Here is a 15,310-nt window from a genome sequence, read left to right as displayed (position 1 = left end):
TGTACCTAACGTACTTAGAACATTGCAGGCTCATTTGACACCAGCATCAATCATAACCACGCGTTGGGTTCTCTTTGCTCAATCGCCTTGGCCTGCGCAGTAGGCAGCCTGCGGTTCAACGCATTCTGCCTGCGCGACCCAATTCATGCACCTTCTGTCCAATCAGCGCCGAAATGTCCAATTTCTACGCTCTAGCAGCACGGATGGGCGCAGTACTTTGCGATGCAGCACTACCGCTGTAAGCTGCCAACATTGATCCTTGTAGGTGAATTTGCCAGGTTGGTGGTGTCATGGGAGGTACAAGAAAGGGCATGCTGTGAAGTCGAATTGCGCTTTGAATGATAGATGTGCAGGGGGTAGATGTCGTATCGTACCTTGAAATGTACGGTCCTCATTAGGGTCGAAATCTCAATTTGATGCTGAGAGCTGGCCTCAGCGTTGCTGCCTTAAGCCGTCATGACGATGGCTACGGTACATGCACATATCGAACGTTTATGAACGTGGGAGAGGCGATACTCTGCCTCTGTGGATTGGCTTTGTATGTACCTTGGGGGAGCGAGAACGAAGCAATTGCTTTGCTTGGTGGAGGACCAGGTGCGGCATCAGTGGAAGCCACGCCTATACTCTAGTCCAAGGCAACACTGCAATAACTCGCCAGAAGGGTGACCAAGCAAGATATCACACGATGCAAAGGAGCCAAATATCACAATCGATTACTGACGGACCAATTGGGGGCTTCGGTCTCTGTCCGATCCAGGAGCTCTGCCGTAATCCAGCAAGAGGATAAGGGTTGCCCCGCGGTCGGACGGAAAAGCAAAAGAACAAGACAGGTTCGTAACGATTCTTCATAGCAGGCTTGGGCTTGGGATCGCCAGAGTGCGCTCTTCGAAGTGGCATCTGGTTCGCCGAGTAGCGACTTGTCTCATGTGCAATTTGCAGGGGTCGGGTTTGGCTTCCAGGCCGGTTGAAGAAGTCCGTCAGGCAGATGAAAATTAGATGACTAGCAGCAGTAGAAGAAGCAGCAGATAGACAGGCAGGCATCGAGCATACGGCGAGGCAGAAAGGTCGGCCTCAATAGCAACCGCCTGACCACCTAGATAACAAATGCATACGGGCAAGCAAACACCACCTTCTCAGAGTCGACCGCCGTAACGAACTCATCCCCTCATGGAGCTCCCGCGTTGACTCCAGTTTTATGGCCTTCAAACCGCCGGGTGCGCGGTTGATGCGGAGGATGGTGGGTCAGGCCTTGTTGTTTTGGTTCGAGGAGTTCAGACCACAAATTCGATCGGTTGGGCGCCGTGGCATGGGACTGAGCTTCGGCATTTCGGCCCTCAGACAGCTGGGTGATCGTTCTGGTTGCACCCCTTGCGGTCAATGCTGCAACCTCCTACCTACCCATTCGAAGACCTATGCCATTCGAACATGGCGGTGTATCGTGCCCTGGCTCGATGGTCGGGGCTAGGGGATAATGTCACAATGTAACACTTCGAGATGATGTCATCACGAAGCATGCGCCGCGTAACAGAAGCAGAACAGCTCTTCTCCCTCGACAAATTACCTAATGTCCATCTATGATGGTAGCTCGTAACCCCTGTTCGGTCAAGCATAGGTAGCATGCAGCGCGTGTTTGCGTGCATGATCGATCATTAGAGCGCTCACACAGCTCGTCCGACAGGGTGTCTCGCACACCAAAAAGTACAGAGAGGCCGTGGGTTTTCAATTGGATATTGGGGGAGCTTCGGGAGCTGCTTTGCTTGCCAAATTTGCCGCTGCTGTGATCCTATAAGCCATTCGAGGCTGCTACGAAGGAGCACATAGAAGAACGGGCGACAAGAAGAGAGAGAAAAAAACCGCAAACACCGCCCAATCACATCCATTGGAGGCTGATCACCCAAGGAGATTTCTCGGCGTCGCCACGGAAGGGGGAAAAAAGAAAAGAAGAAACACAGACCTTGTCGCTTGCTAAGCGCTCTTGGCATTGTGACTTTTTTTTTCCCGCGATCGTGCCTCTCTGGCCGGTCATTGATGGCCAAGCTTATTGGTGCCTCGAGTAAACTACTCGACCACCCTTCAGCACACCTCGGTCATGGGTCCGGGATTCCGGCAGAGGATGATGCAAAGCGTCGAGGTCTGATAGTATTCTGATTCATGTTATCCCATGATGGTGGTGAAAGCTAACTGCTTACGAGTCAAGCGAAACAGCCCCAAAACACATATCCCAGGTAAAGTACGAGCCAACCCGGTCACCGCCTTGAGCGTCCAGGGAGCAAACAGTGTGAGATGAATGTGGGAGGGCGGCACTTTCCATTCAGTCGCGCGCGCAATGTTACTCGTCGGTAATTTGCTCTTGACCGATATAGTCGAAGGGGTAAAAATCTTCCGTTCATCAGGAGGTTCTGTGAGGTTTTAGTCTGTATAGCTACATGTTGCAGAAAGGAGTATACTGCTCCCACGTATCGGTCGGCCGATGCCAATGCATGTGGAGATGGCAGACTGTAGTTGCGCTGCACCTTGTTACTGGCTGCCGCACATACCAAGTATTCTCTGATTTGGTGTGGTGTGTAGGTATCCGTATTACTTGTACATATGCTCCTTCGGAAAAAGGGTCGCGGGGCCCGTTTTCATCCCGTCTCAGACCCTCAGGTCACCGGAAGAAGATGCTGACTGATCAGCCGCCGTGGGGTGCACGTACAGCATCCTCAGCATCAATTGGCATCCATGGTGCATGGCATGACAAGGCCCAACCTTTGCACAAACCACCACCAGCCACCAGCAGTCTGGCAGTCATGGATGGGAGGTGAAGTGCTGTACGACATAACAAGTGGACCGGCGGATGCTCCAGTCGGGTACAAAGATCTCAGTCAGTCCCCATGGCCCCTGCCCTAATTGATAAAAGGTTAGGGTGAGGCTGGATGGCAGCGACAAGAGGGAGACAGAGCGAGAGGGCTCAGGGAGAGGCCCGGAGATCCATTCTGTGTAACCTACGGCGCGGTAAGCGAACAGAGTATCCATTCTCCATTCCTTCGACGGGTGTTCTTCAAGATGGGTCTGTACACCCTCAGAAACACATTTTAGCCTTTGGGACCCTCGACGTAGCCATGAGCGCGCTCCACATTCCACATGGCCCATCCGACTGCTGCAGACGCCAAGATCAGATACAGGACCAGCAATCTGACGATGGTGTTTTGGTGGCTTCCCCTTCATCTCAACTGCATTCGTAGCAGTTCTGTCGGCGTTACGCAGTCGGGTAATGATGGCGGCAACGCTGGTTTGATTACTGGCCTGCGCGCTGCTCGCAACAAGACATCTCTCTCGGCCCCTCCACCAACGGCTCAGGCTTGCCGATGACAGGCAGCAGGCAATACTGCCGTAGTATTCCCGCTCAAGCCAAGGCTAACCTCAGTTTGGGTAAATGGCCACATACTGTGAGACGACTACCACCACTTGGACGGCTGGAATGGGATTTCTGTACTGTGTGTGTGTGTGTACGTACTTTTCCTTCCCGGGAGGAGGTGCAGAGCGCTACGTACAGTAGTTCCGTCAACTACATGTCTACTACATGCTAGCAGATTAGGGGCCCTGCCTAGGTCTTAAGACGACAACTAGTACGGATGGTTCCTTGGAGCCTGTGCCGCCTGGCTAGATTTGCCAATTATCGCGTAATGGAGGATAACCAGCGAGGAAAAGTCACGTTTGGCTTTGAATATGTCCGAATATTCCGGGGCGCCGATTGAGAGCGATAGTCAGGACAAGGCGTGAGAAAACCATGACGGCACGCATCGCATAGTTCCTGCGCGGCATATATACTTGGTAGTACTACTACACTGACTGACTCCCAGATTACCGACGACAAGGGGGAGGGGTGAATGACAACCTCGTAACGTCATTTATTGCACGTATTGAACATGATCCAATGCACGGGATGCTCTCTGCATGTCCGGCCAGGCGTGACGGATCACCGTTTTGCTATTCTGCCCTGTTAGGACTAAGCCCCCAAACTAGCCCGGACATGCTTTCCCTCTTCGGGGCAGCGTGCCTCACTTGCAAGTTTTAAGTACATACCTACCTCGAGTACATGCTCCCCCTTGCCAAGCCGAGCTTGCACCGAGCCGGACTACCTGCACCGCAGCGCGACACTATTCCGCGACCTCTCACTAACGACTTCGATACATGGCCAAAATCGCACCTCCTTGCGGCTAACATGGATTATAGATGTGTGAGCATCTTTTTGTGCAGGCGGTCGTTTGAGTGCGTGATGTTACAATGCGACGCACCAGGCAAACCTCTCTTGTACCTTGCCTTCCATTCGCAGTTGAAGCATCTCAGGTCAGGCATGGTGACTCGCGCAAGACACATTCTACATCTCCCTCCCCGGACCGTCAAAAGCTCTTGGACTTTCCACATCTGGCAATCAGATTGGAACAGCTTACTTATACGAGAGCTGGGGGTCAGAAGCAGCTTTCAAGGCTCATTGGGAATTCGTCTACGTAGTACGTCACTGTAGTCTGGTGGTTTTCTCTTTGGATGGTTCCCATACACATCCAGATGCTGTGTGAACGCCATCTATCAACTGGCTATGATTACCGTATCTACCTCCCGGCTGGCGTCTGCCTTCTCCGTCTCTGGGTACCTGCTGCCGTCATTCCGCATGGGAGAAACAGAACTTTTGAGTGTCAGGTCTTGTCGCGCTAGCTCTCAGAAGTTGACTTTTTCGGACTACTTGCCGACAAGTTGGTGCTTGTCGCGGGTTGCATCTTCCTACAAGACCACCTGCGATGCATGATGTCCATGGAAGCGGACGCGGAAGTCGAACCAGCCACCGCGCACTGCACACTACGCGATGCGCACCTTTCTTCACACCACCACAATCCAATCACCACGAAACGGTATCAATCTGTTTGGTATGCATGCTAAATGACGGCGGCACTGCCGCAATAGGAAATCCGCATGTTCCAGGGGTTTCTGAAGATCATGGCCCACCTCTGACTACGTGACCGTGGACTTGTTCGTCTGGCAGTTTGATTGGGCATTTGCACACAGAGGGCAGGACGAAACGGGGTCGCTGGGGGTGCTGAGGTGCTGAACAGGGCTCTCTCTGCATTCCGGCAAAGCGCTGCACTGCACTGCACTGGCTCGACTGCCAGCCAAAGCAATGTTGATGAAATCACCCTTTCAGGAAACGTCGATTATTCCATGCTACACGTACATCTGCATGCAACTATCCAACCTTGTAGTGCCAAGACTAGGCGCGCCAACCAGCTCAGAGAGGGCGTGCGATATCCGGCGAGTATCGCAACCATACCAATTATCGTCACTCAGCCGTTTTACTGGGTGTCCCAATACCTAGTGTGTATCCATCATTGAGAGATCACGACTTGAGACGGTCAGCTTTTCACTCCTTTACTTTGCGTCGCGATACCCACACTGCCACCGCCTTATACTCAACACTCCAATCGTCCGCCTTCCCACTTTCGGAGTTAGAGAGAAAGAAAAATTTTGCGAAACAGTTTCGGTCCCAAGAACTGGTTGATGGGATTCCGCCCGCCATTGTTGTTGCATCATGCCGAGTGCTGTTTTGACAGCGCAACAGCACAGCAGGGCGGTGAAGCGGTGAAGCCCGGCGCGGTAGTGCGTACGAGTCATGCCGACTAGTCGATGGCATCGCCTCTACGCGTGCGTTCGTGTGTGGCTGGAAGGCGAGTCGAACGACGATGGCCCGGGACATGCTCGGTGAAGTACCGGTACACCCTTGTCGCCCAGGCGCCGCCATACCAACGCATACCGAATTTCCCAGTCCAACTGAGCACCCCTTTTTGCCGTGGTGGGCTCACATAGACAGATTAGGGGAGCGCATCGTGTAGGTGCCCAAATACTGTGTGTTGTATCTTCAGAACTGTGAGGAAACAGCCACGCCAGATCTGCTTGCAGTGGTTAGTTTTGGGGCCATACAGACTCTTGGACACATTCGGTCCGGCCCCTTGAGCCCACCGGGCTTATTGTGGGCTTGGGGGCGAACCATTCGAAAGAAAGGTGGTCCTGTCGTCGGAAGTTTGCCGATAAATGCGGCGCCAGCCCTCGTAGGTACTGTACTTGCTGAGACATAGTGCCGGCGCTTCCTGGCTTCCCTCACTTCCTTGCTTGCAACTTCTCTTGATCTGTTTGGGCTGGTTTACTCAGCTCTCCATAGTCAGCCAGCGGGGCGGTCTTCCGGAAAGGCACGGGCGCTGCATAAAAGAAAACAAAGTCGGCTACATATGTAGCCAGCTTCTAACGTTTTTATCCAGGTTCTACATAAAGTATCTCCTAGCAGACCGGTATGCATTCCTTCTGGCTCGATCGTTTCTTTTGTTTTCCCTTTGCCGTGTGTGCTCGGACGGCCTTCCGAGTCGAGAGGAATCGATGGCATTTACGGAGTAGATACAGGCGGTTTGTCCCATACTCGGTCGAGTTGAGAGCATCGTGGCGGTCGTGGCGGCGCACCCGGTATACCGTGAGCAGCCCGGCGCGATGTCTCCTGTGCTGTTTATGCACACTATGCAGCGAGGGTATTTGGTGTCCGCGAACCTTGCTCTGTATTGCAACGAACCAGATGCCGATTCCGTAATTCCGTCAAACTCCTCCGTAACGAACTCTGGCCTGTGGTGACATGCGGACTAATCTTCCCATGGCCATCACGAAGTACCACTACAACACATTGCATTGTCTCGTTCCACCCACCGTTTTTCCTGCCTCCATTCCTCTGTCGTCCATCGTCGAATTAGATAAAGCCGCGCCTAGAGCGCGTCCTCTTTTAGACTAAATACCATCGTGCCTGTCTAGTTCACCCATCTTAGTGTTGGCACTATTGGCTATTGGCTATTGGCATGAACAACAACTTGCCAGAAAAAAGATCAACATACCAGAACTTGTTTCACGCTATGCTCGGCCAAGTTCGCGATGCTCGACAGCCGGGCGTTGCTTCTCGCTTGGGAACTCGACGAACATCGTGTCATTAACCTACGTGAGCCAATGCGGCAAATACCGATCCGGAAGCAGAAATGAGGAGTTCGCTAGCCGATCATCTACGTGTAGCTATACAGTATGAAGACAATGAAAGGTAGAATTCTTCTCATCGTGACCATTGTCGGCTTAGCAGCACCAGCAGCCGCAGAATATCAGTACCGCATGGTACACGGTATGAGGCGCCTGGAATTCTGCTACTTGCCGGATTCTATGCCCGGGATGATGTACACAGCGACGCGCGAGTCAGTCCCCCGCGTAACATAACAATATCGAGAATCAAGACCAGCGTAGGAATACTAGTGCGGGAGGGAAAAAACATCTCTGTCAAACCGCATCTGCTTGCCAAACCTTGACGGCAGAAGCTCGTGGTTTGCTATTTCCATGACTCGGTAAGTACGAGTTCAGCCCATCAGATCTGGGTCCAGGGCAGTACAGGGGAAAAAGAAACTGTACAAGGGGCATATGCAGTCTTGATTCCGGCATTGCTCTATTTCCTCAGCTGAGTGGTGTTTAGCACGTCAATACACGTCATCTGATAGGAGTTGTCGGAGATGATGTGAATGTTTCGAGGGGGGGCTGACATCCAAGTGTGTCTCTGTAAGGATGAACGCCGGGCTGTTTCGATACGTGCTGAAGAAAGAAAGGAACGAGGGACGAGTCATTTGAGATCAGTCAGACGGCAATTGCGATGATTCGAACTGGGCGTGGCTGTCAAGGTGGCAAGGTTCGTTTGGTGTTCTCGAGTCCTCGAGGGTGCTTCGTCCCTCTCTCGGGCGCGCTCTGTTTGCCTGGAATGATCCAAGCATCTCTTTGACTTTCGAGGCTCGGGGGCCTTGAGCCCGTGTTGACGGGTCAAATGTGCAGCTGTCGTTGGAACAAGCGTACAAACTTCGAGTTCATCAGGATCTAGCTCTGCCGGCCAACATCCACAATTGCATCCGTAAGAAGAAAAGGAAGCTTCGTTCGGATGGAGAGGGCGCGGGAGGGGACTCCACAAGGGAAAGTCAGCCATGAATCCAACAAGATCTGGCTGATCTCCTCATTTCCATCTCCATCTCCATCTCCATCCGCATCTCCAGTGAAGTGACCCAGACCCCCATCGGCAAGGTGCTTGATTCTGGAGGGGTGGATGAGGAGGGGGAGGCCTCAGACAGACCGGACGGCACAAGCGAAGGTTTGACTCCATTTACAGCCGCTGTGGGTTTGGCCTCATCCCGCTTCCCCAGAATCGGCTTCGTCCAGGTCCACCTGGACCACTTGGGTAAACAGATATCAAACGCCATGCACTCGGGAATCGAGCATTTTCGTTTCGTGCGTCGCCGTCAGCACGGCTGCCAACAACCTCCTTCCAGTACGCTGTGCACCTACAAAGCAAACAGAAGCGCCAAATTCGGCATCACAATTTGGCCATATATGGCTCATGGTATCCCCATCTCAGGCTGCTTTGCCCGGCTACCTATCGCAACTCACGCTGGAGTCGCCATGTCCCCCTAACTGCCCAGAGCCAGTCCATCAGCATGATTGTGTTCTATGCCAGATGAAAACATCATTGTATGCGCCTCCCTTTTCGCACACGGGCTGTTGTGGGAAATGACGGGTGTCCAGGACGGACGACACGACGACGCATCTGACTCGATCGATTATTTCGGTGCCCTCTACGTCCCCTCGATACAACTGTTAATGGCTAAAGATGTATCGATTACTTCGCCGTATGTGAGATCAGCCACTCTCTCTATGCAGGCGCTCTTTGGTGTCCGAGGATGCAATGCGTCGCCGCGAACAAGCGCAAAAGTCGTTCACACTTATCGAACATCGAATCCTCCAACCGTCCGATAGACTCCCCGGCTCCATCCTATGCTCAGCCATTCGAAGCAGCCTCGGCCGCTTCGCCGTAGGATACGTACAGCAAGATTGCCGACCATACCAAGAGGGGCGACGGCCCGCGAGTCGTGAGGGCGCCCTTCATCCTGGGGCAAAATAGCGGTTGGGTCATGTTCAGGCAGCTTCTGCCCCCATAGACACTATCCGGCCGGTTTCGAGACAACGAATATGTCTCTCGCTCTGAGCACGATGCTACATGGAGAGGGATTTCCACCTTTTCCGTGCAAGGTCAACTGAATATCTCGTGGTTCTTAGTTGCCGAGCTTCTGTGCTCCTCAGTTCTCTCGCACGATACCAAGAACCTCGTTCCAAGTAGATCGACGAGTGCCCGTGAGAAGTGTGGCAACCCTAAGAACCGTGCCTGATACCACAGGTGATGTCTACCACTGCCATGGCGTTGCCTTGGTACCCTGTGGCATATGCAGCGATGGTCTCGATCGTACGCGATCAGGGGATGAGAGCCCCTGACGCCATCATGCCACACCGTGTGGAAGATATTCAGGTTCCCCAGCATGATTACCCCCCCAGAATACGCATAGATTTCCTATTGCTGGGCTCCTTCCTATCTCTCTCCTGCTGTCGACACATTATTACGGGGAGTGTAACTTGCTCTATGCGGGTTTTTTGTCTCTCCTGGGCTGCCCTTATATGAATGGAAGAGTAGACGGCTCGTACTTCTTGAAATGGAGCAAGTTTGTCAACAAGCGAAGCAGGCATCTACATAGCTGTGGTCCAGTACGCCATGGTGAGGTTTGATGCATTGATACAGCACGACTCCAACCCCCTCATGTTTTCTTTGCACGCAGAGCATTTCTCGGCCGGTGGACTCGACTAGGAGAGACACAAGCGTAAATGGTAGGTATACTTATATTGTAGTGTTAAAGAACGATCCGTTGCCCTTCGCACCTTGCCGCGGTTGCCCTTAATAGACCCTACGTGCCTCATCCCCCGGATAGAATGTTGTAGTCATCCAAACCCCGGCAGTCTGGATACATCCTTGGGCTTGGTTAGCAACAAGCCCGAAGTCTACCAGCTTGTCTCTTTTCCATGACATGTGTTTTGGAGTCAGTGCTATGGTCTACGGGACGAGTAGGATATGGTCCCAATAGTTCGTGGACGCTCGGGGGCACCCCTTTGTAGTCCAGTATTTCGTCTCCGATTGATCGGATACTAATATGATACATACACATACGCTCTTTCCCGCATCATATCTCACTGCCTTCGTTGAACAGGGCCTCGTTGCGCGCGCGAACTACTCCACGTCGGTGGAATGTGTCAACTTCGGATGATACGGTGGCTGTATGTACTGGTAGATATGTGATGTGTGTAATTGTGGGAGGACTACGAGAGAGGGTGCGAGGGCAGCCTTCTGGACGCAGGTCCTAACTCCTTGGCTTCGATTCCCAGTAGCATGTCGAATTATTCCTAGCAGCTGGCGGCAGGATAGCTGATGGCAGGACAAGCTATAATGGCTAGAGGCTGATTTCACCTCTGAGCTGAATTCCTACATAAGATATCCAACTGAATCATACAGAGTAGCGAAACCTCGGGGGCGATGCTCTCAGATGGCAACAAATGGCGACAAAGCACCAGAGCTCTGTGCCCGACTATTATCAACTAAAACTCTCTATTGCGTGTGTGAAAGAAACCAACGAAGCCCATATGAACCAACAATACAATGCTGTCTATTGCTGCCACCCATGCGAGGTGTGGTAATGAGGTTGCCTGAGCACGACGCACCGAATTCGACACACGAACATATTTCGAAGGCAGAAAGACACTACAGGCACTATAGACCACAGTCCCGCAAGCGTCTACAGACCACAGCTGGTACCACCAAAAATTTGGCAAGGAGAAAGTGCATTTCGCAATCACCAAAATTATATATTGGTGCTTTCTCCTGTTGACCCCCACGAAGTGGACTATAAAAGTGTGGCTGTGTAGATGTGGCTGACGTCAATGCCAATGCCGCCAAGCTCCTGGTCAATTTTTTGGGGAACAGCCTCAAGCTGCATGAAGCTTTCCAACACCGAGATACAGCAGTACCATCTCCTTGCGCTCGAGGCTCCAGGCGTTCAATCCGTAACATAATGGCTGCCTCTACGCCAATCAGGTCGTCCATTGGGCGGGTGCTGCAGCCGGCCACCCGGTGCTCTGCCACAACTTCGTCGCTGAACCTACCATTGCGGGCATCGCTGTCCTGCCCGCCGAACACCTCGTCGTTCTCCACGTCAGCGCCTCTCGGCGAGCGCCGGGCCACCCGTGACAACAACCGTCTCCGTGGGCTCAGCAGCATTTACAGGTCTGGCACAAAGGGACGCATGGCCGTCGACGGCTTCCCTACGCCCAGGCCCGCAGACTACAAGCCCAAGGTCACGACGGACCCGAACCACGGCCTCTGGGACTTTTTTTTACGCCAAGGACAAGGCGCTGCCGACCCCCGAGGAGGACTCGCAGCACGGGCGAGCCTGGATTGTAGAGGAGCTGCGACACAAGAGCTGGGAAGATCTCCATGGGCTCTGGTGGGTTTGCGTCAAAGAACGTAACCGAATCGCCACGGCGACACGGGAGCGGCAGAGGTTGAAGCTGGTGGTGGGAGAAGATGAGAGCAAAACACGCAACTACGAGGTAAGTGGCGATCCATCCCCGAAGTCCCTCACTTGACACACACAGGAAGGGGCGCTGACCGGGACAAACCTTCAACAGATTTGGAAGACGATGAAGGCCATCAAGCATACGTTAACGGAGCGATATTACGCGTGGGAGGAAGCACGGGAACTCGCCGAGAAAGACCCCGAGATTGATCTGTCCGGCGAAGGCAATCCTTACACACCGCGTGACTACTTGGAGGAGGAGATGGAGCAGCTGGGCCTCGATTCGGAAGCTGCTGCGCAACAAGGAGAGGAGAAGTTCATGGAGGAAAAGTCGGCAGCTGAGTCGGTCGACCCCTCGAGCCTGCCTAAGACGGAGCAAACACAAAGCTCCCCGAGAGTGTAGGAGGTCAGGGTCAATGGAGGAGGATCCTATATTTGCTGTGCGTGTACGCATGGCTGGAGAAGCTCCGATCACAGCTGGTGCCTCCTTTGTTTGTAGACCATTGATACGGAAAAGGGGGAAGACCTTGTAAATACTACTTGTACCATCTAAGTTCACTATATGGAAGCTCAGCTGTACACTATCTGCATCATATACCAGCGTTTTCTTTCGACGGCACTCGTAACGGCCCCGAGCGGTGTAGTGATGGACGTTTAATCTCCCGTCTTCATCTTATTTATTGTAATTGTAATTGTATATTGTCAAGTTATTGGGCTGGGTGCTGCTGAGGTAGGCAGGTAATTTTGATGCTCGGCTGACGATGGTGGTTGTAATCTTAGGGTACATTAGCAGTTCCCCGCGGCCGTGGCCGTGGCCGTGGCCCGGAGGTGGTTAGCAACTGGTTTCCCCCGGCAGGCTAGCTGATCACCTACATGCAAGACGTATGTATGTACGTGTGCACTAGGCAGGCGAGGACCCTGAACGGCGTCGAGGAGGCAATGAATGAATGAATGCCAACAGATGCGCATGATGTATGGGAACGAGTTGGAACACAGCCCAGACGCGGCAGGCTTCAGTGCGACCCCACTTGCTATTGGCTGGACAAGCTGTCAACTCTCAACATTGAATGATTCTATTATGTCGATTTGGAGTTTGGGGGCAGACTAGCGAAAGCAAATGGGCCATGGACGTGAACGTGGACCCAGCAGAGGCCTAAATACGGGCGGGACTCTCCTGGACACTCCTGGACACTCCTCTTTACCCCTACCGGTCGGCCAGTTGCCCAGTGCACCACCCCTACCTGCCTACATTATTATGTACCTACCACTACACCGCCGATAGTCTGTTAATGTTCCCCTCTCCAGTCTGGCCAGAGCAAGACAAGTCGATACCTAAGGTCCCTATTCTCAACTCCTGCTCTTGCTCTTGTGACCTTATTTTTTCTTCTTCTTCCTCTCTTCCGACATAGCTCTTTTTCCCTTGAGCATCTAGTTTATTCCTCCTCCCACATCGCCCACCATGGAAGAGATTGCTCCCTCTTATGACGTGATCGTCCTCGGCACCGGTAAGCCAACGTCTCCCCGCATCCCCTTCACGTTGGCTGTACACTTGCCTGGTGGGGTTTGGTTTGGTTTGGGCACAGCAAGCTCTCGATCGACCGAGACCGTTTGCGCGCAAACCCAGCAACAACGCCCGCCGACGCTCGTGACGGCGGTGGCGGTGATGATGATGATGATGACGACAATAACGATAATGATGGGACGAGAGTGCTGACAAAAATCAAATACAACAGGCCTGACCGAGTGCATCCTCTCTGGGTATGTCGCCATTTCCTTCGGTGCATCGCGCAAGCCTGGGGTTGGAGAACAGGGATAGCTAATCTAGCTCGCGTACAGTGTCCTCAGTGTCAAGGGAAAGAAGGTGTTGCACATCGACCGCAACGACCACTACGGAGGGTAAGTCACATCATCCACCCCCTACTGCTTTTTGTTCCCCCTGGTTTCCGTCACGGTTCGCTGACGTTTTTGGCCATCCCTACAGTGAGGCCGCATCGGTCAACCTCGAGACACTCTTCAAGAAGTACGGCAACTACCAGGAGGGCACCAAGCCATGGGAGGCCTACGGACGACCGGCCGACTGGAACATTGACCTGGTCCCCAAGCTGCTCATGTCCTCGGGCGAGCTGACCAACATTCTCGTTTCCACCGATGTTACCCGCTACCTCGAGTTCAAGCAGGTCGCTGGCAGCTACGTGCAACAGGGCACTGGCTCCAAGGCCACCGTCGCCAAGGTCCCCTCAGATGCCACTGAGGCTCTGAAGTCACCCCTCATGGGCATCTTCGAGAAGCGCCGCATGAAGACCTTCATCGAGTGGGTCGGCACCTTTGATGTCAATGATGCCGCATCGCACAAGGGTATGTGTGGCCTTATCGCTCGTAAAAGTCGATGCACAGACTAACCAACGATTCAGGCATGGACATGAGCAACTGCACCATGAAGGACGTCTATGAGAAGTTCGGTCTCGAGCCTGGTACCCGTGACTTCATCGGCCACGCCATGGCTCTTTACCTCGACGACGGTTACATTGATGCCCCCGGCAAGGCCCCCGAGACCATCGACCGTATCCGTCTCTACGGCAACTCGGTCGCCCGGTACGGCAAGTCTCCTTACATCTACCCTCTCTACGGCCTCGGAGAGCTGCCGCAAGGCTTTGCCCGTCTGTCCGCCATCTACGGCGGTACCTACATGCTCAACGCCAACATCGAGGAGATCAAGTACGAGGGCGGCAAGTTCAGCGGCATCAAGGCCACCATGACTGGTGTCGAGCCCGAGATGAAGTTCGAGACCAAGGCTCCCATGATTCTGGGTGACCCGAGCTACTTCCCCGACAAGGCCAAGGTGGTTGGCCACGTCCTGAGGGCCATCTGTGTCCTGAAGCACCCCTTGGCTGGCACCAACGACGCCGACTCCTGCCAGCTGATCATCCCCCAGTCCCAAGTCGGACGCAAGAACGATATCTACATTGCTTGCGTGTCGTCCGCACACAACGTCTGCCCCAAGGGCTACTATGTCGCCATCGTCTCAACGATTGCTGAGACATCGGCCAACCACCACCTCGAGCTCCAGCCCGGTATCGACCGCCTGGGCAAGACTGAGGAACAGTTCATGGTAAGTAGTGTCAATCGCTCATCTCGCCACAGGCGTATACTTCCGAACTATGCGAGTGTGCAGGCCAAGCTAACGTTGGATCACAGGGCCCACCGATCCCCATTTACGAGCCTCTTGAGGACGGTACCAAGGACAACGTGTTCATTTCCAAGAGCTACGACGCTACTTCGCACTTCGAGACTACCACCGATGACGTGCAAGACATCTACCGTCGCTGCGCTGGCGAGGAACTCAAGGTTGAGGGCCTGCGTGAGGGCGTCCAGATGACTGAAGAGTAGGATATAAAACTACCACCATACGAAGGAATATGTGGAAGTTCGGTGTCGGCGGGTACAGCAAGCGAGAAAGTGCAAGAGCCACTAGCCGTGACCCGTACCCAAACTAATGCGTCAGGCTTGGAAGAGGCAAACTTCGCAGCCATAGAGAGAGTATCGCTGGAATGAGGCATTCGGAGGTGCTTCGCATATGCCTAGTCAAGGATAGCTGGTACGGTAGCCAAGACTGCCCGTACCCTGGTTGGATGGGGGATTAGGTAATTGTTGAAGAAATGAATTGTTATCTCATACAATGGCCAATATTTGTCTTGTCGTGAGCCACGTAAGAGTGCATGCCATATAATGTGCTTGCTTCGTGAAATCCGGCTCGCTGCTTCGTTCTGCTGTAGTGTTCAGGGGGCCAGAGGGACTACACTACCTGTTGCCGATGGTTCGGGATTTCCATC

At 53.3% G+C, this 15,310-nt stretch overlaps 2 protein-coding genes across 2 annotated transcripts; both read left to right on the top strand.

Moving 5' to 3' along the window:
• Positions 1-10,976: 10,976 nt before the first annotated feature.
• PG997_007730 (mitochondrial 54S ribosomal protein uL29m) lies at positions 10,977-11,883 on the top strand (the record flags this gene model as incomplete). Its single annotated transcript, XM_066812045.1, has 3 exons — positions 10,977-11,258; positions 11,314-11,514; positions 11,593-11,883. The coding sequence occupies 3 exons, from the start codon at positions 10,977-10,979 to the stop codon at positions 11,881-11,883; spliced, it is 774 nt and encodes a 257-aa protein (XP_066667387.1).
• Positions 11,884-12,939: 1,056 nt separating this feature from the next.
• On the top strand, positions 12,940-14,867 carry PG997_007729 (rab gdp-dissociation inhibitor; the record flags this gene model as incomplete). Its single annotated transcript, XM_066812044.1, has 6 exons — positions 12,940-12,985; positions 13,214-13,238; positions 13,317-13,376; positions 13,462-13,835; positions 13,892-14,589; positions 14,676-14,867. The coding sequence occupies 6 exons, from the start codon at positions 12,940-12,942 to the stop codon at positions 14,865-14,867; spliced, it is 1,395 nt and encodes a 464-aa protein (XP_066667386.1).
• Between the last annotated feature and the right edge of the window lie 443 nt (positions 14,868-15,310).

The sequence above is a fragment of the Apiospora hydei genome (assembly GCF_038363865.1).
Source record: "Apiospora hydei strain CBS 114990 chromosome Unknown utg000006l_segment0_segment0, whole genome shotgun sequence".
Taxonomy (NCBI): Eukaryota; Fungi; Ascomycota; class Sordariomycetes; order Amphisphaeriales; family Apiosporaceae; genus Apiospora; species Apiospora hydei.
Note: the sequence above shows the minus strand (reverse complement) of the source record. Positions and strands in the feature narration are given on the sequence as shown.